This window comes from Sinocyclocheilus rhinocerous, unplaced genomic scaffold, assembly GCF_001515625.1.
Source record: "Sinocyclocheilus rhinocerous isolate Xijiao unplaced genomic scaffold, SAMN03320098_v1.1 scaffold200, whole genome shotgun sequence".
Classification (NCBI taxonomy): Eukaryota; Metazoa; Chordata; class Actinopteri; order Cypriniformes; family Cyprinidae; genus Sinocyclocheilus; species Sinocyclocheilus rhinocerous.
Window position 1 is genome coordinate 335,101 of NW_015641014.1, and position 22,490 is coordinate 357,590.

Genomic DNA, 22,490 nt, shown 5'->3' on the forward strand with positions numbered 1-22,490 from the left:
TTTTTGCGGGTGTGCAAAAAACACCCCCTTTGCATGTGAAATGATCTATCAATCAGTAACAGCCTCTTATGCTTGTACAGTGAGGTTAAATACATACTTTTGCTGTAGCAACATATTCATAAATCTGAAGACTTAACTGATCGAGCTCCTGTTGAAAATAAACTTTTCAGGCTTTCAGATCTTTTGGAGGAATGTAAAGAGCAGTAACAGCTCAATGCTCTATTCTGTAGCACTAGTTTTTCTAATGTTGAAGAATATCTGTTCATTACATAATAAATTTCCACCTTACATTACATAAGTACATGATAAATGGGCCAACTTTCTAATCTCCCAACAGGTGTCAGACATGTGAATGTGGATGGGTCTGGGTGTTGTCGCAATGTTGCGTGAGTACAGAGTTATTTTTACCGTTAAATGTATAGCGTTAGAATTATGCAATATAAATGCCCTTTTTGTACTTGTGAGGAAGTTTTGAGCTCTTTCACTTCAAAACTATAATAAAATTTGATAAAATTGATGTGTTGGTAAATATTTTAATAATATGGCCAATAACTGATAAATGGTCGATATCAAAATGAAAACTAAAAACTAAAATCAATTGTTAAAATTATTCAAAACTAAAATTAAGGCTACAGGTAAATTTGGACATCATAACATTATGATGTATGATGAATAAATAGATATTCATTTTGAGATTTGCTGACATTTAATTGTTATTTAATTATTGGTGTTTTAAAGCTGAACTTTAAGTGAGTGTTAGACAGGGTTATTATAGTTGACTTAAACTAAAATGTTAACTTAAAATAAAATATATGAAAACTTATGTCAGCTATAATTGCCAAGGCAACATTTCTCATTTTTATTTAGTTTAACTTGATGCAATAAAATGACTAAAACCAAAACCGAAATAAATTGCTAAAACTTCAACTAAAATCAAAATGAAAGCAGGAAATAATAACACAAAATCTAATTCAGAATTTAAATAAATAAATAAATTCATAACTAGCCTATAATAGTATCTCAATGGTGCTAATAACACTGCCAATAGATAATGACAAATGTAATCTAAATGTAGGAAAAGAAGAAATAAGAATGAGTAATTAAATATCTGATCGATTCCATACTGATCAATTTATAAAATCTCTAATAACCACCAATACTTCATAGGGTACAGATATATCAGTCAGCATCCAGAGACTTTTCAGGGCTGAACAATATATTCTTTGTAATGTATATTAAAGCAACTTCCATAAAATGGTAAATGTTTTTGTTGTTTTTATTAACACTCTTTTATTCACTTTGACTCATCACAGAAGCATTGTTATATGTTTAATATGGATTATTCCTGGTGTGCTCCATGATGGCCATCAGGGCCAGCCAGGTCTCCTCAGCAGTGGGGACGATCTGATCGGCAGGCAGGAGGAAACCATAGCGGCCAGTGTCTCTCAGCTCAAAGGTGTAGGAATATTTGATGCCCTGGTTGTAGGTCCAGTCGATAGTGCCTCCACTGGCTTGATCTGTGGACAGAGAGATTGTTAGAAGGGTGCAAAACTGATATGAACTTAAATGAATCTTCTCAAACTTACAGATGGTAGTAATGATGCTTCCATATGTGTAGCGAGTGCTATACAGTGACTGCAGGGCAGTGACAGCCCTCCTGGCGAGCTCATGCTGAAGGAACAAAACAGAATTTGATTTAATTGATGCTACATATATCTAGAATAGTGTGTTTCCACATGCATACCAGTTCAGCCTGGTCCATTGCAGGAGTGCTTGTGTATCCGTATGGATAGAGGAGCATCTGGGAATAGTTGTGGATGGACACAAAGGCCTTGAGTTTGCCGTGTGATTTTACAAAGTCCACAATGGCCTTGACCTCGGGCTCAGAATGAGCGCTGGGTCCGCGGTACGTCTCAGTGCAGGGGTTGCTACTGGAACCAGCACCTGAGGTTGGAAAACAGAAAAACAAGAAAGTATTATATACTATTGGAATTTTCAAAGCCCCTTACAGTAGGGCCATAACCACCATAGTGATTAATTAGAATGTAACAGTAATCAGAAATGACAAAATTGTCTAATATTTGATACTTGACAAAATGTTGTCAAGGATCAAATGTCATGAGTTTATATAATGAAATTCAGATTTTTTTTCTCATACAATTATGTTTTAGGATAAATTTAGGCTAATTTAGGCTAATATTTCTGTTTTATGATAGAACTGTTAAAGGGGTCATATGATGTTTTTTTAAAGATCATTATTTGGTGTATTTGGTGTAACAGAATATGTTGACATGCTTTAATGTTCAAAAAACACATTATTTTTCAAATACTGTACATTATTGTAGGTCCTCTATGCCCCGCCTCTCTCAAACGCTTTGTTTTCTACAAAGTCCCTCCTTCCGACAAGCGCAGTCTGCTCTGATTGGCCAACTGACCCAGTGCATTGTGATTGGCCAAACACCACAAGCACGCGTCGGAAATGCAACGCCCCTTACCATAATCGCGAGCGTCAGCTTTCAAAATAAATATCAAGACTGTTAATAATGTGGTTAGTTTTACCATCAGTTCAAGCCCGAAAGAGGAACAGAGTCGCGTGACAGACACAGTAATGATGCAGTACACAAGCCGCGGTTAAGACAGCTGACGTGCTATGATTTCTGACAGGCAGTTCACTCTCCTGTGATGTGACCCTGTTCCCCACACACACACACACACACACACACGATGCACAAAACTCCGCATTTGAACAGTCAATAGCAAATACTTAAACTAATAACAAAACAGTAGCTGATTCAGAAGCGCCAGATTGTCATAGCAAAGTCAGAATTACCTCCTCTCCTAGGTTCACGAAACGGTCGTCCATAAAATGCATTGCTGTTCTGTTGTAAGTAATCTTAAAGATTCCTAAATGCATCTACTTTCGGAAGGCCAAATAAAGTGCTTTTGCTTTCGCCTAGAAACACACAGCGTCTCCCTGACATGCTGCTTCAACACTAACTGCGGTTACTGAAACCACGCCTTCTTTCTTTGCGTGCACATTTGGGCAGCATTATGCTAATATTTCCACATAGTGAGGTAGATATGGGGGGGCGTGTTAGAACGAGCCGTTTTAGGGGGGCGTGGCAGAGTCTTAACTTTGATAAAGAATATCTCTTTGGTTTTGAGACTTTAGTCTTTGCAACTTCAGGGATCTTATATATGCACAATCAGCTTGTAACACTCCAAAGAGAAAGGAAAACTTGAAATCGCATCATATGACCCCTTTAAATGACTGAAGCTAATATCCTTTGATGCAGTGAAATCAATTTTATAGTCAAATTTTAGCATTTTGAATCCAAAATATAACCTGTAATTCCTAATTGAACGTAACGAGACAAGAAGCATTTTCAGTGTTTAACGTTTTAGGCTTAAAAATAAGATTGAACATGTGCATATTATTTTTCTTTTACTGTTATTCTTTCTTTTTCTTTATTCCCATGAATCCATGAATCCATTACGGCCTTGCTTTACAATATAACCGTAGTAACTGATTACATGTAATCTGGATTACATAATCAGATTCCAAAAATCAAGTACTCGTAATTAGGGTATATTACATTTTATAATGCTTGTAATTAGATTACAGTTACTTTTTATTAGTGCTGTCAAGCAATTAATCACGATTAATCGCATCCAAAATAAATGTGTGTGCTGTTTATATTTATTATGTATATATAAATACACGCACGTACAGTACATGTTTTGAAAATATTGACATGTATTTACATGTATATATTTATATTCATATAATTTATATTATATATAAATATATTTAATATATAAACATAACATATTTTTCTTTAAATATATACATGCATGTGTGTGTATTTACATAAAAATTATAAATATACACAGTACACACACATATAATATGTAAACAAAAACTTTTATTTTGATTAATCGTTTGACAGCACTACTTTTTATGGATTACATATTATTCACACAATGGCAGTAAATTATTGATAATTTACTGATTCTCCCTAATTCTTCTTTTAAATGGATTCCCAATCATTTTTGTCAGCCAAAACCACTTTAACATGAAATATTTTCTTGAAATATCTCTAATGGAAGTAAATATTTCAATAATTTAACAACACATTCGCATATTTACAGTTCGATGTTGCTTAATGGTCAGATTGGCATGCAGGTAAACAAATTAAATATTTCTATTTTTAGTATTTAATTAATGATAAGCATTTTTATCAACTCACAAACCCACTGCAGTTCTTACATTAAGCCTAGTTTGGGAAACCCTGGTTTAATGTAATGTTTAATGCATTTTATGAGGTTGATTTCAAAAAATGAAATGTAATTTCTTTCACTTTACTTTTTTATGTCAATTCAATGGTAAGTTTAAAACAAGTTACATAAAAAAGTAATCTAAAAGTAATCTAAAAAGAAGTCTGAATACATTACCTATAATGAGTAATCTAGATTACGTTACTATCTACAGTTTTTATCATGTAATGTGTAATCAGTAATGGATTACAATTTGTAAGTAATCTGCCCAGCTCTGAGTATAACTGCAATGATAAAAGCATCTCACCTCCAAAGCCAGCGTCCCAGTTCCTGTTGGGGTCAACTCCAACACAGCTGGAGCCAGAGTTGGGCTTTCTGGTTTTACGCCACATTCGGTCCTTAACCAAACAGATTTGCAATTGAAAAGCAGTCCGTTGGAATACGTTCTCAAAATACAGTTGTTCTGAACTAAATGTGCATGTGAAGTCTTCCAGACATCAGGCTTTAAAACTCACATTGCTGTGGGTGTATGCGAAACCATCAGGGTTGGTGACGATCTCCAAGAAAATATCATAGTTGCTAAGGATGTCGGTGAGGACGGGGTCACGTCCGTAGTCTGTCACGATCTGCATACAACAGAACACATGGGTATATGTGCTTTAGTCTATTCCTGTTCAAATCGTTTTTATAGCATGCCAATTAATAACTTTACCTTCTTGGCAAACCAGATTCCGCTGGCCTGGGTGACCCATTCTCTGGAGTGGATGCCAGTGTCGATCCAGATACCTGGACGGTTCGCTCCAGTGCTGAACTGAGTAAGAGGACATGAGGTCATAATGATAAAATCGTAATTATATTACACATACTGCATATGAAATGTGATATATAGGCCTATACATATACAGTGGAATTCAAAAGGCCACACTGAAATATTTAAAATCTAATTTAAAGCTATTTTTTCTGTTAAAATGATAAAGATGCAGAAATTATGTGTGTCATCTTTAAATCTGGAAATGTTTCAGAATTTTGAAAAAATTATTCAAAACTGACACTGAGGAGTGACCTCATATTGTATCATTTTGTAGAGATACATTTCTTACAGATTATTTATTATTTTTATTTATTTTTATTTGTTCGTCTGTTGATGTTCGTTGGACTAACGTATAATTTATGGTTGTTTTCTTAAAATAAATGTTAATTTTCCATTTAAAGTTTCCACTCAAATTGTTAATATAATTGCTAATTCATAATTTCAAATATGTAATTAACATAATTAGTAATGGGGGAAAAATACAAAATTAGGAAAATGTGAAATAATAGCATTTTCACTAGAGGTCTAGCTGCAATTTATCATTATTTATCGTGACCTACCTTTAGGACGTTCAAGGGGCGGTTCTCGTAGCTCTGACCAATCACAATTTTGCTGACCAGATTGCTGTTCTCTGCTACAAGCATGTCTATGAAAGAGTTAATCTGAGAGAAACATGGTGAAGATCAAATGACTGTTTGTGTATTGTGTGTAAAATTGTTTAAAATATAAATGGTAAAATTCTGAAAAGCATGAAACAACATAGTCACATCCACCAAGTCTTACAATGCAGTCATATAATTAAAGTTGCAGAACTCACAGAGTTCAGATCATGGTATGTGGTGTAGACAAAGTCATCGGTACTTCTTGGAAAGGAACGATATTTCACCATCTCACGTTGCTCATCATCCAGCAAATCCTTACAGAGAAAGAAGAATGAACTTTACATTTTGTGAGTACCCACATTATATATTAAATATGATCAAAGATTAATTGTGGTGTAACCAAAACCGGGGTTCGCGAACCTGTGGGGGTTTCTGAGTTGATGGAAATCTAATAATTAATAAAAATGTAAAATAAAAATAAAAAATTAAACAAAAACGAAAAAACAAAAAAACAAATTATTTGTTTACCTGCATGTTATGTGACCATTAACCAACACCAGGGAACCTTGAACAAGTGTCAGTTATTGAAATATTAACTTAAAATCCCACGGGGTATTTCAAGGAAATATTTTAGATCAAAAGGGGTCCAATTGACAAAAAAGTTTCCTGGTGTATCCAAAGAATGTGTGTCGTATGATGATTTATTGTCTCCAAGCTATTATAATCATAGCAATCAAAAAGTTTAATTAATAGTCCCACCTGGACATCCATAATCATGACATTATACTGGATCTGATTGTATCCCAGGAACGCCCTGACTGCCTGTAGGCTGTGAAACGGGACACGAACATCCACAGGCAAGGACTCATGAACGGGCTCCCTCCAGAAGTCCAACTGAACACAGAAGGAAACAAGTATGGAAACAAATGCATATGAGAGACATCAATAAGTAGATCTCTGGTTTTGATGTGAAACTTACCCCGAGGTGTTCCTGTTCAGAAAGTTCCTTCAGGAGAGAGATCTGTGCCTCATCTTTTGCAGTGATCTGAAGAAGCTGGTCTCTGTAGATACATCAAAACATATGCAGGAATACTTCTTAAGTGATGTGGCTTCATTTGAATTTTCATTGCAAATTAAGATAATTTGTCCATACAATGAAAGCCGTTCATTGCATAGACAAAAATACGCTGACATTTTTGAAAACAACAACTTTTTTTGGAACAACATGAAGGTGAGCAAATGATAATTTTTTGGGATAAAATGTCCATTTAAGACTCAAGTGACTCACCTCTCAAAAGTCTTTTTGGCAAAACCGGCCACAAACAGAGCAGTTAAAAATAGTATTCCTTTCATCATCATCGTCTTATAAAGTAAAGCTATGAACACTAAAAATCACACTTTATATTTGATCACTGTAGCTATGACCATGATGACCCTCCTCCTGAACACTCAGCGCTGAATAAACCACAGCTTTCTCTCTCAAACTCAATGTAAAATGCTGCACCGCTTTTATCTTTTTTGGTGCATAACCATGCAGAATATATATATATATTCTCTCATTTAACCTAGGATACTGTAAATAGGATTTGTGAGCTCACCCCTCAAAGGTCTTTTTGCCAAACACAGCCACAAACAGAGCAGTCAGCACCAGTAGCCCCTTCATCTTGCTTGAGTTGAACTTTCTAGCTAGAGTCATCCTTTATATACTGCCCTGGTGGCTGTGACCTTGTATTTGAGGTAGTAATGGGTTGGCAAGCCTGCTGCTGTGGTTCCCACAATATTATACAATAATAATGCTGAAGTTTGACAAATGAGAGCAATGCAGCTGTTTCTTCTAGTATAGCAGCATACGGTGTATTGACTGGTAAATGTAATCAATAGTGCCTTAACTGGTTTGACCCGAGATAGAAAGATAGTAAAAACAAGACCAAATCTATCTATCTATCTATCTATCTATCTATCTATCTATCTATCTATCTATCTGCTGATGGACAGAACAGTGTTAATGACATTTTGTTATCAGATATTATTATACAGGTCAAGATGACCAAACCATGATTATAATCATTTACTTCTTCTGCAGTTTTCTCATCTGCAAAACCTCATAATAAGTCATAATCTGACGGGAAAGTCACACCTAAATGGTGATTAAACATCACACCGCCTACCCACATGTAAACAAACTCATCCTTTCACACAACATTTCTATTTTAGTCACAGCTAGTCATGGTACTGTTAGTCAAAACCCCATACGTTTGAATAAACTGTTAGAATGGTTATTAGAAAATAAACATTTATCTAGTTTATGCATTTATATCTCTTTGCAAAACAAGATCTTGCTGTGTGGAATAGAATAGCAGGAAATGCTTGTACCAAGTATAGTTTTGACCTTGTGTTGACATTAAATCAGCTCAGACAGGCCTGCTGCGTTGGTTCTCATAACCTTGTGTAACACTGCCTCTGAGTCTGATGATGAGAACAATGCAGCTGTTTTTCATCTTCATTTTTAGAGATTGTGATGCAATTTAGTTTATGGAACTTTCGTGAAAAATATGATGTTGTTGCTTAGTGGTTGAAGTAAAGCTGTTGGTTAGGGTGACCATATTTTAGTTTTCCAAAAAGAGGACAGTGGACTTAACATCTAGCACAGTTTTATCATAGGTAGAATGCAAAATGTTTCAATGTAATTTATGTTGGTTCAAACCTACACCTCCATTACCCTAGTAATGCACTGAACGACACTTTTGTAATCTAGATGAAACAGAGCAAAATAAAGAAGTGACTGTGCTTTTAGTGATTGATTGAGTGAGTGAGCAGTAATTACATACAAGATAAGACAGGAAACACACCCAGCTTCTGATTATATTAGTGTCATTATAGCTGGTGACAGTGTAGTTAGTCATGACAATGAAGCTGTGGCCATGCTGTTAGTGCTTCATGTCCACATCAACTCAACAAAAGGATTTCAAGCAGGCTTAGTGAAGACAAGTCTGCACAAATCTTTAATAAACCTCTAAAAGAAAGGCAGAAAAGCAGAATTTAGTATGTCAGAATTTAAAGTCTTACATCACCACACCCTTTCCAAAACCAACACAAACACTGAATAAGCCACAGCTTCCTGTATGAGGCCAGAGCATCAGTTTCTCTCAAAGTACGGCTGTTTCCTGCCCTTCCGCATGCACTTACTGATGTTCTCTGACCTGTTAGGATGTGTATTTTTGTATGTCGAATAAGAAAAAGCATGTTAAACAAATTAATTTGTATATACACATTTCTGAGGCCCCACAAATGTATTAATTTTATATTTTTCGATGCAAGTTTTTTATTATAAATTATATGAACAACCTGATAATTTGAGTGAAAAATAAAAAGAACATAACCTTTCATTTAAAATTTTTACATTAAAGAACATTATCTTTTTGAACAATTTTCACACACACAATTATGAACAAAGAAATGCTATGATGTAAAATGAAATATTTCAAATGAAATTTTTTTTATTTGTTAAATGTTTTTAATATTTTAAAGTTTTTTTTCCCCCAAAATTTTTTATGAGACTTGGCTAGTAGAGTAGTATTATAATTCACTGTAACATATAACTGTAACATGGCAATGTATAGGTCCTTTTCTATGCAATTAAAGTAGAAAAATACTAATATATATATATATATATATAACATAAAAAGTTTTATTTTAATTAATAATAATTTAATAATACATATATAAAATAATTATAAAACAAATGTCATTAATCAGCATTTTAATCCACGTTACAGTAGCCAATGAACTACTATTCTGCTAGTTCATGTCTCATAGCCTCCAGCTCTCCCATCAGTCCGCGAGCGTTTCACTTTGTAACAGAGACATCTCATACAAGGCTCTGATTGGTAGTTCACATCTACATCTCTGCTCCTATTGGCTGAACAGCGCACAATGAGCGGAAGTCTTTCAGCGTGCGTGCGTGCGTGCGTGAGTGCGTGCGTGAGTGAGTGAGTGTGAGGTGGGAGTCTGTCCCGTTCAACAAAAGTGACCCGTTAGCGAAAGTTGCCGGTGGGAATAGAGTCAGCGCTGGTTATCACATCTAAACAAGCTCGACAAGAATGGAGATCGAGAAAGAAGTTAAAAAGGTACGCTTATTGAACTGGTCATGGTCCAAAAGTTTAGTTACAGAAACATTCGGCAACGCCCTTAAAGGTAAAGCCACTGCCATTGTTCTACATGGCGAAACATTTGGCATTACAACTCTCACATTCGAGGCCGAGTGATTAAAAAACTTGTTTACATTTAGTGAGAAATAGGAAGTGGTCTTTAATAGGAAGTAAAACATGAAAGGCAGATCCTGGTTCTTCTTAAATTGATAGAAACATGAATTGAATGAAAATGTTTTTGTTAACAGAACCTATAGATTTTTCTTTTACAAACTGTAAACAAGCTGGAAGTTGTTGTGAATACTATGTTTAATTCCATAGATTCATTCACTTATATTATATGGTTGTCACTGCAGCAAGTGTGTTTCTTTCATCACTTATTGCGGCAATTCATCCACAAGCCAAATTGTAATGGTTGAAGTTTAGTGGTGGTAAAATATGTTTTGACATACAGTACATGTACGGTAAAGAAAGAAGTGGGTTTTTGCAAGAGGTGATGTAAAGATGTGAAGTTTCTCTACAGCTTAAAGTTTTAGTTCAACCCCAAATTAAAATTTTATCCAAACCTGTATAACGTTATTCTTCTGTGAAACACAAAAGATATTTTGAAGAAAGTTTTTCAAAGACAATGAATGATAATGACTGAAGATGTCAAGCCTCAAAAATGATGTACTTTTATGTACCATATAAGTAGGCTAATCAATATGACTTGTGCACTGTGATGAATGGACTGAATGAAATTTAAGTCATTTTTTTACTTAAAATCTTGACAATCAGATTTATTTGAATCCAATTCACAAACCAATCTGAATGATTCGTTCACAAATCTGATGCAGTTCTCAAGTTCAGCTCACAGACTCAGTCTATTATGATCTAGTTATAACAGTTAGCTTCTCACTACAGTTTCGATGAATTAATAACATGTTATTTTAACCTATTTCTCTCACAAACCTGTTGTATGGCAGAAGACTTAAATATAATGTATTATAGATTACATTAATGCTGTTTTACAGCAATTTTGCATCCTTTTTGAAGCCGGAAAGTTGCCGTCATCATTCATTTTCATTGCATGGAAAAGAGCGACCAACAATCTTTCAAACAAATATCCCCTTAAAAGAAATTAATATTACATTGTACATAACATTTCCACATTTGCATAAAATTGCAAAAAAATAAAGTAGTAAGATTTCAAGAGTTTGTCAAGGAAATGGTTAACAAACATTGACATTTGTAATGTTTAAAGCAACTTTAACAGATGCAATAATATTTATATTTTTTCATTTGCTAAATCTTTGTGAATGCCGCATAATTTTCTCTCAAATAGATGTTTTTAAAAGCATTAATCGAGATTTGCACTCTGTGTTCTCAGGAGCTAGTGTAGGTACAGTATAAATATTAGGTACAGGTTTATGGACCGAAATGCCACAGTGGGTCTCATTGTCTTGCTGTTAAACAGTAACTCAGACCTTGATTTTTAAGCAGAAAAATTTTCTTCTTTAACAGAGGAGATGTACTAAGTCCTCCAGGCGTTCTCCATCTTGATAATTACTTGACCTTATAAGGCAGTCTTCCAGCTGACGAGCTTTAATGTTGAGAACTGCTGAGATAGGAATAAGCTTTATAAAATTAATATTAGAATATCTAGTGAGGTAGACTGATTTCAGATGTTTCTCAAATATATATTGCACTTGTAGAAATGGAAGGGTAGTTTGAGAGGCATTCTTCTCCTTCCTTTAATTATGGAAATTATGTCCTGCTTCAAACTAAAGAGCATTTGGTAAAGCCTATAGTTTTTTTGTCCTAAATAGTAAGTTCTATGAAGTTTCAAGAAGCACATGATCATATAACTGAGGAGAATTCTTAAAAAAAAAAAAAAAACTTTCTTATGAATACGTCTTTTAATGAATCTTGTCTGCTTGTCTTATAAAAAGCAGACCCCAGAAGAAATGCAACTTCACCTTTGTTGGATTTGGCAAAATTAGTAAAGGAATACATACAAGAGGTTAGAGAGCATTTTTCATGAACATGCTACATGTTGGTGTCTTTTCTTTTTTATTTGTTTGTTTGTTTTATAAATTATTAGAAGCACAAATGTCTTTTTAAGTTGTGAACTGGAAATGCAAATCCCTCGTGAGATCTAGTAGACAGGTTAGAGAATAAATAAATAATTAAAAAAGAAATAAACCATTTTGTCCCAACAGGTGACTTTAATACATGCTGAATTCACAACCCTTTTACCCATTTTGGCATAGTTTATTTCTTTATTTAGGCTGTTTGTTTAGACTTAGTATTTTATTAAATATGTATTGCTAGAAAATGAAATGTTTTGAAGTCTTATATGCTCAACAAGACAGAACAAAAAATACAGTAAACCAGTAATATTGTGAAATAATATTTAAAAATAAAAAGTCATATATTTCAATGATGGCAAAGCTGAATTTTCAGCATCATTATACAGTCTGTGTCTCTTCAGAAATCATGCAGATTGATGTTGTAATGCTTAATATTTTGGGGAAACCATGATTCATTTTTTTCATTTTTTTTGATAAATTGAAAGTTTTTAAAAGAACAGCATTCATTTGATAAATGCTGAATAAAATTAAAAAGTCTTCTTATACATATGAAGTTGATAATTAGCATTTTAGGTTCAAGGTTCAGCACTTGCTATTTGTTGAAAAGAAAATGAAATTTGTTATTTTTGAAATTGGTAGGAAAGGGCCAGTGGGGTCACCATTTAATTAAAGGCACAATATGTAAGATTTTTTTATTAAAATATCCAAAAACCACTAGAACAGTGTTATATATTTTGCTGACTTGTGTACTTGCATTATCCCAAATGTTTCGAAGAATGTTTAAATCCACCGTGTCCATAGTGTCATTGTGTCGCCTGCCAATGACGTCATAACCCCTCAATTTCCTGAATACGCGCCCTCCAGCGGTGAAAATTACATATTGTGCCTTTAAAATAAAATAAATGCATATGTGCTTTTTTTGAATTTCTGATGATTTGACCAGTACTTTTGCTTGATATGTGTTTGTGACTCGGGAAACAGGATTTGCTCATGTCTCCTGTTGTTTTGCCAGATAACCCTGGGCCATGAGATTGGAGCTGGAGCTGCCTGTCTGAAATGCAAGGACAAATGTGAAGGCTTTGAGCTTCACTTCTGGCGGTTTGTGCTTGCTTCCTTCCTACATATTTGTGCAATGTTATCATCATTCATGCATGTGGTTTTTATTGTGAAGAATGTCTAATCATGTTGGGTCATCATTGATTTGACTTGTCTGTTTTTATCCATCATCATCTTGACAAACTCACCAAAATGCAGTACCGTATCTATCTGGCAAAAAGTTGTCACACTGAGAGAGCTCTGGCCATTAGCTGCACTCTGTTGGTTTTCCTGAAGTGAGAAGTGGTGGTGCGTGCCATTCCCAATCACTCTCATGGGGTTTCAGGAATTCTTTGAATGGAAAGACATCAATGTGGATACAGGTCATTGGATGCAGAGCCTGAGACTTCATCTTTGTGTTTGTTTCTATGCAGCTGGGAAGGGCGACTAGCCATCCAGTGCTGAACAGAATTAGTCAGGTCTCGGTAGGGTTTCTATGGAAGCTTATTTCCACCACGGAATAAAAATATAAATATATTTTTCATGCAGTTCTGAGAATTGTGAGTTATAATCGTGACATATAAACTTGCAATTGTGAGGGAAAAAGAAATTGTAAGATATAAACTCACAGTTGTGATAGTCAGAATTATGAAATAAAAAGTCAAAATTACCTATATTTATCTTTTTTATCTGTGACAGAAACAGAATTGCGAGAGAGGAGTCCATATTGTGAGATGTAAACTAAGAATTCAGAGAAAAAAGGTCAAAACTGTGTGATGTTAATGTAGAATTGTGAGGGGAAAACTGAACTGTGAGGTAGAAACTCGCAATTGTGAGAGAAAAAAGTCTCAATTGAGAGTTTTTAAAAATCACAAAGAGTTTTAAAGTTTTTATTCCGTGGCTAAAGTAAGCTTCCATAGGTTTCCATGTTATGAAGTGACTCAAACAGGCTTAGACTCACTTCCTGTGCCTCAAAGTCATTCTTTTGTAAATGGCTTTGGATAAAAACATCTGTGCTTTGGATCACTGACATGCTGAAACATTTCTTTTGGGTAAAGATAAAGCCTCTTTGAATTTGTGGCTAAGATTTATGTTGTAGCATTTCCCAAACACCATCTTTCTTACTCCTTGGCTCACATTGATATGTTAAATAGCCCAAAGTGTCTTTAAAGGGGCCACATTCTACTTTTATAGCATTTTTTTTCCTTCACTTATAATGTTAGTCAAGGTTTCTTGTACCAAAAAGTCATCATTTAGTTTTCATGACCATTTTCTACCCTCTTACTGAGCGTGCGTTGACAATGTCAGCAACAGCGTAGCCAGAAAACATACATTTTTCCATTTAAATTGTCAACAAACTCTACCTTTTATTTAATTTTGAGTTTTTCGTGCAATATCCCATGTGAAGTCAACTTGCAGATAAACAACATACTTTATCTTGCTGTACAGAAAGTCCTCTTTATCTCTGAATTTTTACAGCTCTCAATGCAACACAATACGGTTTGTTTAGTATGATTTTAATTATATATGTTATAGAAATTCTCAAAAGATCATGCCAAAAGTGATTTAGTATGTAGCCCATGCCGTTCTTTTTCCAAGAAATTAATTACAGAATATCTGTGCATGCCTTAACTTGACATGTGCACAGCGATCCAAACTAATGTTATCAGACTCTTACCTAAACAAAACAGACATAACTCAGAGAGACAGCTCATCCTACAGTAAAAAATATTCTCCTCTCATTCTCTATCAATCACTTCAGCTTTTAAAATACAATAAATACGATAACACAAGCCTTTTTTTCTCAGTATGTTGCTGTTCGGTTTGGTTCTTCATACACTACAGTTCAAAAGTTTGGAATCTGTTTCTTATGCTGCATTTATTTGATTAGAAATACAGTAAAAGCAGTAATATTGTGACTTATTATTTCATATGTTGAAAACGGTTCTGCTGCTTAATACAGTACCTTTGCAGAAACTGTCATTTTTAGGATTTGTTGATGAATATAAAATTCAAAAGAACAGCATTTCTATTTATTTGAAATAGAAATCCTTTCTAACAATATAAATATCTTTAGTGTTACTTTTGATCAATTTAAGTCCTTGCTGAATAAAACTATTGATTTCTCTTAAAAAAATCTAAATGACCACACATTTTTGAATGGTAGTGTATGGTTTAAAGTGTTTCCACAGGTATTCACCCCCCCCCAAAAATTATTCTGTCTCCACTTTTAACAGAAAGATTTGTCGAAACTGCAAGTGCGGCGTTGAGGACCATGATGTGCAGCTCGAGACTGAGGAGAATAAGAAGGTGGGGAAGCTTTTTGAGGACACCAAGTACACAGGCCTTATAGCCAAGCTGAAGAGAGATGGCATCCCATCTTATAGAGGCAACCAAGTCACCATCTGCATCCCGGCCACCACCGTCAGCACTGCTACTCCTGTTCCTGCTGCCAGCTTTATCCCCGGCTCCGGCCAGATCTCTGCTCCCAGCGCCCAGCCTGCTTATTCCCCACCTACTGCTGCAGTTCACTCCCCTGCTTCCCCTGCAACGGGCCCTACTGCTGCCCCAGGAACAGGCTCCACTGCTGCCCCAGGAGCAGGCCACACTGCTGCATCAGGGCCAGGCCATAGTGCGGTTTCGTCTGCTGCCACCCCAACTAAAGGCCCTGTTGCTGCCACTACTGCCCCAGTGCCTGCCAAAACGGATGTGGTTAAGTCCGTTACCTATGAATGGGCTCCACCTGGGATCAACCAAAGCTTGGTATATTATGTTATATTATATATTTTGATATATTTAAATATATTTTTATTTTATTTTATTTATTTTTTGGAATTTATGCTTGAGGGTGAAGTTTTTAATTTTACTTTAATACTTAGATCCACTAGAGGTCACTGTTCTCCACTTCATTTTTGAGACTCCTTTTTTTAAAGAAATAATCTAATAGCAAAATATTAGAAAAAAATTAGCATTTATTAATTTAGCCGATAATTAAAATGAGGAAAAAAATTGAGCCTTTAGCAGTTATGTTAAGAGTTATTGAATTATTAAAAACTACTTTGAAAAAATATAAATGTTTTGCATTGCTGCATCAAAAAAAAAATACAATAAAGTGCATAAGTTCTTTTAATTTTTATTTAAAAAAATGTAGACCTGCATAAATCTGTTATTTTTAATAAAAAGTCTGTTGCAAAACTATACATAAAAAATTTGAATGATTATTTTTAATTATTATAAAATTTTAAATAAAGATTTTTTTGGTATTATAATATATATTTATTAGTGCTTTCAATCGTTTAAAAAAACAACTAATTAATTGCACTTTTTCTTTTAAATTAATACCGAATAATCCCACCTAACATTAAAGTTTTTAAATATACTTTTATATTGCAATAATTTCACATTCAGTCTTCAAATTAATGTAGAAACAACATACAGTATATTTTTAATATTTGTTTAATGGAATCTTTTTTTTATGACTGAAGGCGAGTATTACTGATACCAATCCTACTGATGTCTATAGGAAAATGTATTTTGTCCCCTAATATTTAACCATTGACTATAACCATTCAACATTACAGTATAAATGAGAGCTATAAATATTAACATTTATTAGACTTTAAAAAATAACAACTTCTAATTTACAGAAAGTGAATTTAAAACAATCTTCACATAAACCCTCTATAATAAATGTCATATTTACCTGTGTCCTTCAGCAAGTAGCAAATATACAAAAAATTAATAAAGTTATCAAACACTAAATTCTAAATTAAATATAGATTAATCTATATGTAATTGAATATAGATGAAAGCAACAAAAGTTATTGATTTACTCTTTTTTTTTTTCTTTTGTTCTTTGATTAACAGACATCACAGCAGCTGGGTTATTTAGGTTATTTGGCTGCTATTACTTTAAGAGCTGCCGCTGCTGAACGTGAAGCAGATCTGACACGTATGCTTGTAGTTGCATTCGCGCTTTAATATGAAATGATACAGCGCGAGCCACTGAACTTGTGCATGCAATTTAAGAGCATGTGTTACAAGCACAGTATAACGGCTGACAGGACAGGAAAATTAATTTTTACTGACCTATGACCTGACAACATCTCATCTGATCGCAGTTCACTGTTGTTCTACTGAAGCTGCCACGTCACCTGTACCGTTTCCGCACTCGTTTGACTCGTGCCTGGCTCTGAGGTGAAGTGGAGTGTGCGTCTGAAAAATCTACTGTTTAATGTGGTCGTAAAGATGTTCTGCGTCTAAATAAATGCAATTCTTGTCAAGAAAAAAGAGACCGAAGCAGCAGTTGTAAATGGGGTGGCCACCCTAGCCTCGCCCCGCCCCTGCGTTAACTGTGTTAAATATTTTTAACACTGTTAAATGGGAAAAATAATCGCCTGCATTAACACGCTAATTTTGACAGCACTAATATTTATTATTTCAGTTATCATAAAATAATTATAACATTTCTATTAGAATATCCAAAATAAATGAAAAAAAAATTTGATGAATACTTCACCAAGAATGAAAGTCCTGTCATTTACTAAATGTCCTGTCACTCCAATTCCATACAATTTTGTCATTTATTTTTAAATATTCTGTTTCGCTCAAAAATACACCACATTACAAAAGTTAAATTGGTTCCACATCTAATTTCATATTAACCAAAAAACATCACTTCTGTCCTCTCAGGCTCTGCGATACATTGAGCTTCTGCCTCCGGAGCGGCGGCCCATCGCTGGTACGGCGGGAGCAGATTACCGTAAGAAACAGATGGCCAAACAGCTTCCCGACCATGACCAAGACCCAGAGCGCTGCCACGAACTCTCGCCCGGTGAGGTTAAGCAAATGCAGCAGTATGTCCGCAAGTACAAGGACGAGGCATTGGGCGTAGGCGACATCACCCTGCCCGAAGAGATGGGACAGCAGGCAGGTATGGCCGGGGAAAAGGGTCCTCAAGGCCCCGGGGCAGGAGGGAAACCTGGTGCTGGAACAACAGGGACTCCTGGAGACAAAGGTGATGCTGTTGCTACAATGGGAAAAGTTGGCTCCCCGGGGGCTGGGATGTCACCCGCTGGACCTGTTGGTAACTATGTAAGTATGCCATTCCTACATACATGTTTTGCTAAATGCAACTCCGTTTGTGAATGTTGATTGTCATGGATACATTTTTTATTACGTACAAATAGCTTTTGTAACCTTTCTGTTCTCATTATCCCTTTACATCTTAATGACTCTCAGTCTAATTTCTAGGCATTTAAATGTCACCATCTATTAATAAAAAATCCCCTTTGGAGCTGTTGAGCAGCTGTATTTATTTCCACCACATGTGCGCTACGGGAGTCGAATCGTTCTCCAGCGCTTATCTCCGGAGTCACTTGATTAACATAAGAGCAGTTCAGATTCTGCCAAGCCTGTGTTAGTCAGGCAGTTGGAATGAACGTTATGTTCTTCCAGAGATCTTCATAAATTACCACACTTAGTCCCTGTGGTTATGTTCAAGCTCGGGTGGATTTTTCCAAAATCTATTGTGAGCATCTGAAATCTCATGGTGGAAACATATGTATGCCATCAGCCTAATGTTTTTGCCTTTTTTAAAGAGATAGTTTACCCCAAAATGAACATTGTGTCATTGTTTACTCACCCTCATTTTGTTCCAAACCTGTTATACTGTTATCTTTTTGCCTGGAACACAAAAAGAGAATTGAAACAATCTTTACCAGCTCTATTCTTTAGAACAACATGTCATAGCAATCACATTTGCCAAGCTCTGAAAAGCACTATAAATATAGAATCCGTTTATTATATTTTAAGTCTTTTGAGTTCAAACAACAACAACGTTCAGATGAACAAAATGAAATTGTTGTTATTTAGTGAAAATCTTGCCCTCCACTGCAACTTTCCAATCATATATTCCAAAAATAGGTTATTGCATACATAGTCATAAATATGAGAAATAGTCTTTATTGTGTGAAAAAAATCTCATTATATAATATATATTATTATGATATAAAGTCATAAATACAAGAAATCAGTTATGTGATATAGTCACATTATGGCATGTAAAGACATAAATACGATAAAAAGTCATAATTACGCAAAATAATCAGATTGCATGAAAATGTCATAAATACGACAAGTCATAGTTAGGAGATATAATTCATAATAGGAGAAATAAAGTTATAAATCTGATATATAATGTGATAAATGAGAAGTAAAGTCATTATGCAATAGTTGAGATATTGAGATGCAAAGTCATAAATACACGAAACAAAGTCATAATTAGGAAATATAAAGTAATATTGTGAGAAATAAAGTTATAAATACGAGAAATAAAGTGGTGATTATATTGCTGAAGATATAAAGCCATAAATACAAGTGTCATAATTATGAGATATAAAGTCATATTTTAAGTAATAGTTAAGCGAATAAATTCATAATTATGAGATATAAAGACATATTGTGAGAAATAAAGTTACAAATATTAGAAATAAGTGGTAATTATGAGATATGAAGTATTAAATACAAGATGTCATGGTTATGAGATATAAAGTCATACTGTGAGAAATAAAGTTATAAATATGAGATGGGAAAAAATTACGAGATATAACGCCATAAATATGAGAAGTCATTAAGCAAAAGTTACATTCATAAATACGAGAAATAAAGTTGTAATTATAAGATATAAAGTCAAATTCTGAGAAATAACATTGTAAATGTGAGAAATAAAGTAACTATGAGATATAGTCATATTGTAAGATATGAAATCAGAATTAGAGGCGAGAAATAGTTACACTGTGTGATATAAAGAAATTTGAATCTTGGGTGTATTCCCTAAACTTTGCAGGTTTTTATTAATTTCCATTATTTCCTTTTCATTTTTGCCAAGTCTTACTCCACCTGGACTGATGAATTGCTAATGTAAATGCTCTCTGGTTTTGTTCATTAAAACCAACCTGCCCCCACAGTGTTTTCCCCCTTTCATTCTTCATTGATGTTTCTGCCAAGCTGAACTCATCTCCGGATCTCTGCCCACAGTCATGTCACCGCTGCCAGCTGCCCATGAAGAAGGGTGAGCCGGCGGTGTACGCAGAGCGGGCAGGCTATGATAAACTCTGGCACCCGGCGTGCTTTGTGTGCTGTACCTGCACCGAGCTACTGGTGGACATGATCTATTTCTGGAAGAAGGGTCAGCTGTACTGTGGCCGTCATTACGGAGACAGCGAAAAGCCTCGATGTGCAGGTTGCGATGAGGTGAGTGGAGGCAAATTAGTTCACATGGTCAATGTCACAAATTTGCTTACATTTGATTAGTGACCTAGAAATAGTGCAGGATCTCTGCTTGTTTGAAAACCTTAAAACTTTGATTATTTCCAGGTTTAAATGAATTTCAGTGTCATCTCAGATGTTTAGACTTTACCATATGTTTTGTGTTAAAATCTCAAACGATCTTAGTAAAATAATGAATGTAATTTTGTCGAATGTTGTTAAATGGTTTTTAACATACCATATGCACAGTACTTAGTGTGTGTATGTGTGTGTGTGGTCTCCAGCTCATCTTCAGTAATGAGTACACCCAGGCTGAGGGCCACAATTGGCACCTGAAGCACTTCTGCTGTTTTGACTGCGACTGTGTGCTGGCTGGAGAGACCTACGTCATGGAGAATGAGAAGCCTGTTTGCAAACCCTGCTACATGAAGCACCACGCTGTGGTAAAGAGAAGACATTGCTTAATTTCTCTCCTTCTCTGTCTCTCTGCTCTATACAAAGATGACCGTGACTATGTGATATATTTAGGCAAGGGCCTTGTAACTGAAGGGTTTTTTAGCTTCTTATTTTTAAAAACGCTTTTGCATTTTGTTTTGTTTTGTTATAAAGCCATATTGTGAGAAATAATAGTATAAAAATTAGATCTATAATGACATGAATACAAGAAGATATATAATGTCATAAGTACAAGTATTTGTTGCATTGAGATATAGTCATAAATACAAGAAATAAAGTCATAATTTAAGATGTAAAGTCACATTAAGAGAAACATGAGAAATAAAGTTGTAATCATATAAATGAAGTCATAAATACAGGAAGTAACATCACAATTATGCAAAATATATGAATTTGAATTGAATTTGTAATATTCAGATTTGAAGTCATATATACAAGAGGTAAAGTTATAATTATGCAAAGTAGTGATAAGATATAAAGTCTTAAATACAAAAAAAAATATTTTTTGTTTTGTTTGCACAACTACTTTCAGGAGTATCTTTTTTTCTTTTGAATATTTATTTTAATGTTCCTCATAGAAATTAATAGGTAACTAATATTGTAACCATGATTTTTGATATGCATGCACAATTAGATTCTCATCCTGCTGTGTACTCAAACATTTTGATTGCAAATATTGTATATTTCTTGTAATTCCCATGCGCATTAATGCATTTTAGGATTACTCTATCAGCACCTGCAACAAGAGGCCATGCAGTGTGACATATTTCATAACCATTTTATGGTGCCCGGGCACAAACAAGTGAAACATTTAGAAGCTAGTTTTACAAACCCTCACGTTGTCCAAGTATCATTCATGTCACACCTAAATGGAAGTGAATTCCTGCTAAGCCTGGGCTATTAAAACTAACAGCCTCGGCATGTGTTCGTCAGCCATATTAGTTCAGGAGCAGGTGAAGGAGATTTAGGAAGTGCCAGTGACATGATAATCAGAGCACAGGGAGGGTGGAAGCACTCTTAATGGAGTCGTGTGATATCGGACACCACCGATCTCTCTCAGCGCCTGCCTGAACTATGACACAGCTCTTATGACTCATCAGCTTAGGAAGGAAAGGTCAGATATTCAAATAGAGCAGATTTTTAAAAATATTTTACTGGGTTAATTGTGCCTGTAACAAGTGCAATCAAAGACCTTTGTGAGCGAGTCAAACAAACAGATTTGTTATACTACTTCCTGTGAATTTATCTGTATCCCTCTGCGTTCACAGTGTTGTGCGGCCTGTCAGAACCCCATCGAGCCTGAAGCTCAGCGTGTGTCGTACGGAGAGCACCACTGGCACGCCGAACCCCAGTGCTTCCAGTGCTCCTGCTGCTCCAAGTGCCTTATGGGCCAGCGCTTCATGGCCATGCAGGGCATGCTGCTGTGCTCCGTGGAGTGCAAGAAGAAGATCACGGCCTCCTGAAGGAACATCTAGGATTATTTTTTTGGAAAAGTGCTTAGAGCACCGCAAGGCAGTTTCTCCCTAATGCAGTACACTAAATATATACTTTTATTGAAAAATTAATGTATTTGTATGACTAATCTTAATGTTTTTCCAAGGTCCCATTTTTGGGAAATAATAAGCAATACGGTGGAGCAGCGACTCAAAAAGTGTTGTCAATGTGATTCTTTATTATTAATGATTTAGTATTAATAAACAGAAGCAATGATGGCTTTTGTTCTTTGGCTACTGAAAAATCGATTTTACTCTCATTTTTTGCCTTTATTATGTATAAAATTGCACTTTATTTTTTCCGTAGCTTTCACTTTGTAATCCAA

General features: G+C 35.0%; 2 protein-coding genes across 2 annotated transcripts; one reads left to right on the top strand and one right to left on the bottom strand.

The window, feature by feature from the left end:
- Window positions 1-1,258: 1,258 nt before the first annotated feature.
- Window positions 1,259-7,354, bottom strand: LOC107753533 (carboxypeptidase A1-like). Its single transcript, XM_016569696.1, has 11 exons — window positions 7,290-7,354; window positions 6,671-6,752; window positions 6,451-6,585; window positions 5,907-6,005; window positions 5,650-5,751; window positions 4,991-5,089; window positions 4,794-4,904; window positions 4,586-4,676; window positions 1,745-1,944; window positions 1,587-1,671; window positions 1,259-1,517 (listed from the first exon to the last, which is right to left on the bottom strand). The coding sequence occupies exons 1-11, from the start codon at window positions 7,352-7,354 to the stop codon at window positions 1,330-1,332; spliced, it is 1,257 nt and encodes a 418-aa protein (XP_016425182.1). The 3' UTR covers window positions 1,259-1,329.
- A 2,299-nt stretch (window positions 7,355-9,653) lies between these two features.
- LOC107753535 (testin-like) lies at window positions 9,654-22,409 on the top strand. The gene is made up of 7 exons (XM_016569698.1): window positions 9,654-9,818; window positions 12,924-13,009; window positions 15,184-15,709; window positions 17,639-18,040; window positions 19,985-20,200; window positions 20,500-20,658; window positions 21,940-22,409. Exons 1-7 carry the CDS (start codon window positions 9,792-9,794, stop codon window positions 22,132-22,134), a joined length of 1,611 nt encoding a protein of 536 aa, XP_016425184.1. The 5' UTR covers window positions 9,654-9,791; the 3' UTR covers window positions 22,135-22,409.
- The last annotated feature ends 81 nt before the right edge of the window (window positions 22,410-22,490 follow it).

Bases quoted from the DNA above. Each gene is read 5' to 3' on its own strand.
- LOC107753535 (XM_016569698.1), top strand. From the start codon at position 9,792: ATGGAGATCGAGAAAGAAGTTAAAAAG. The intron at 15,710-17,638 runs GTATATTATGTT...CTGTCCTCTCAG, and splicing joins CTGGGATCAACCAAAGCTTG to GCTCTGCGATACATTGAGCT. The intron at 20,659-21,939 runs GTAAAGAGAAGA...CTGCGTTCACAG, and splicing joins ACATGAAGCACCACGCTGTG to TGTTGTGCGGCCTGTCAGAA.
- LOC107753533 (XM_016569696.1), bottom strand. From the start codon at position 7,354: ATGAAGGGGCTACTGGTGCTGACTGCTCTGTTTGTGGCTGTGTTTGGC. The intron at 1,945-4,585 runs GTGAGATGCTTT...TTCCAACCTCAG, and splicing joins CTGGGACGCTGGCTTTGGAG to GTGCTGGTTCCAGTAGCAAC. The intron at 1,518-1,586 runs GTAAGTTTGAGA...CTCTGTCCACAG, and splicing joins AAGCATCATTACTACCATCT to ATCAAGCCAGTGGAGGCACT.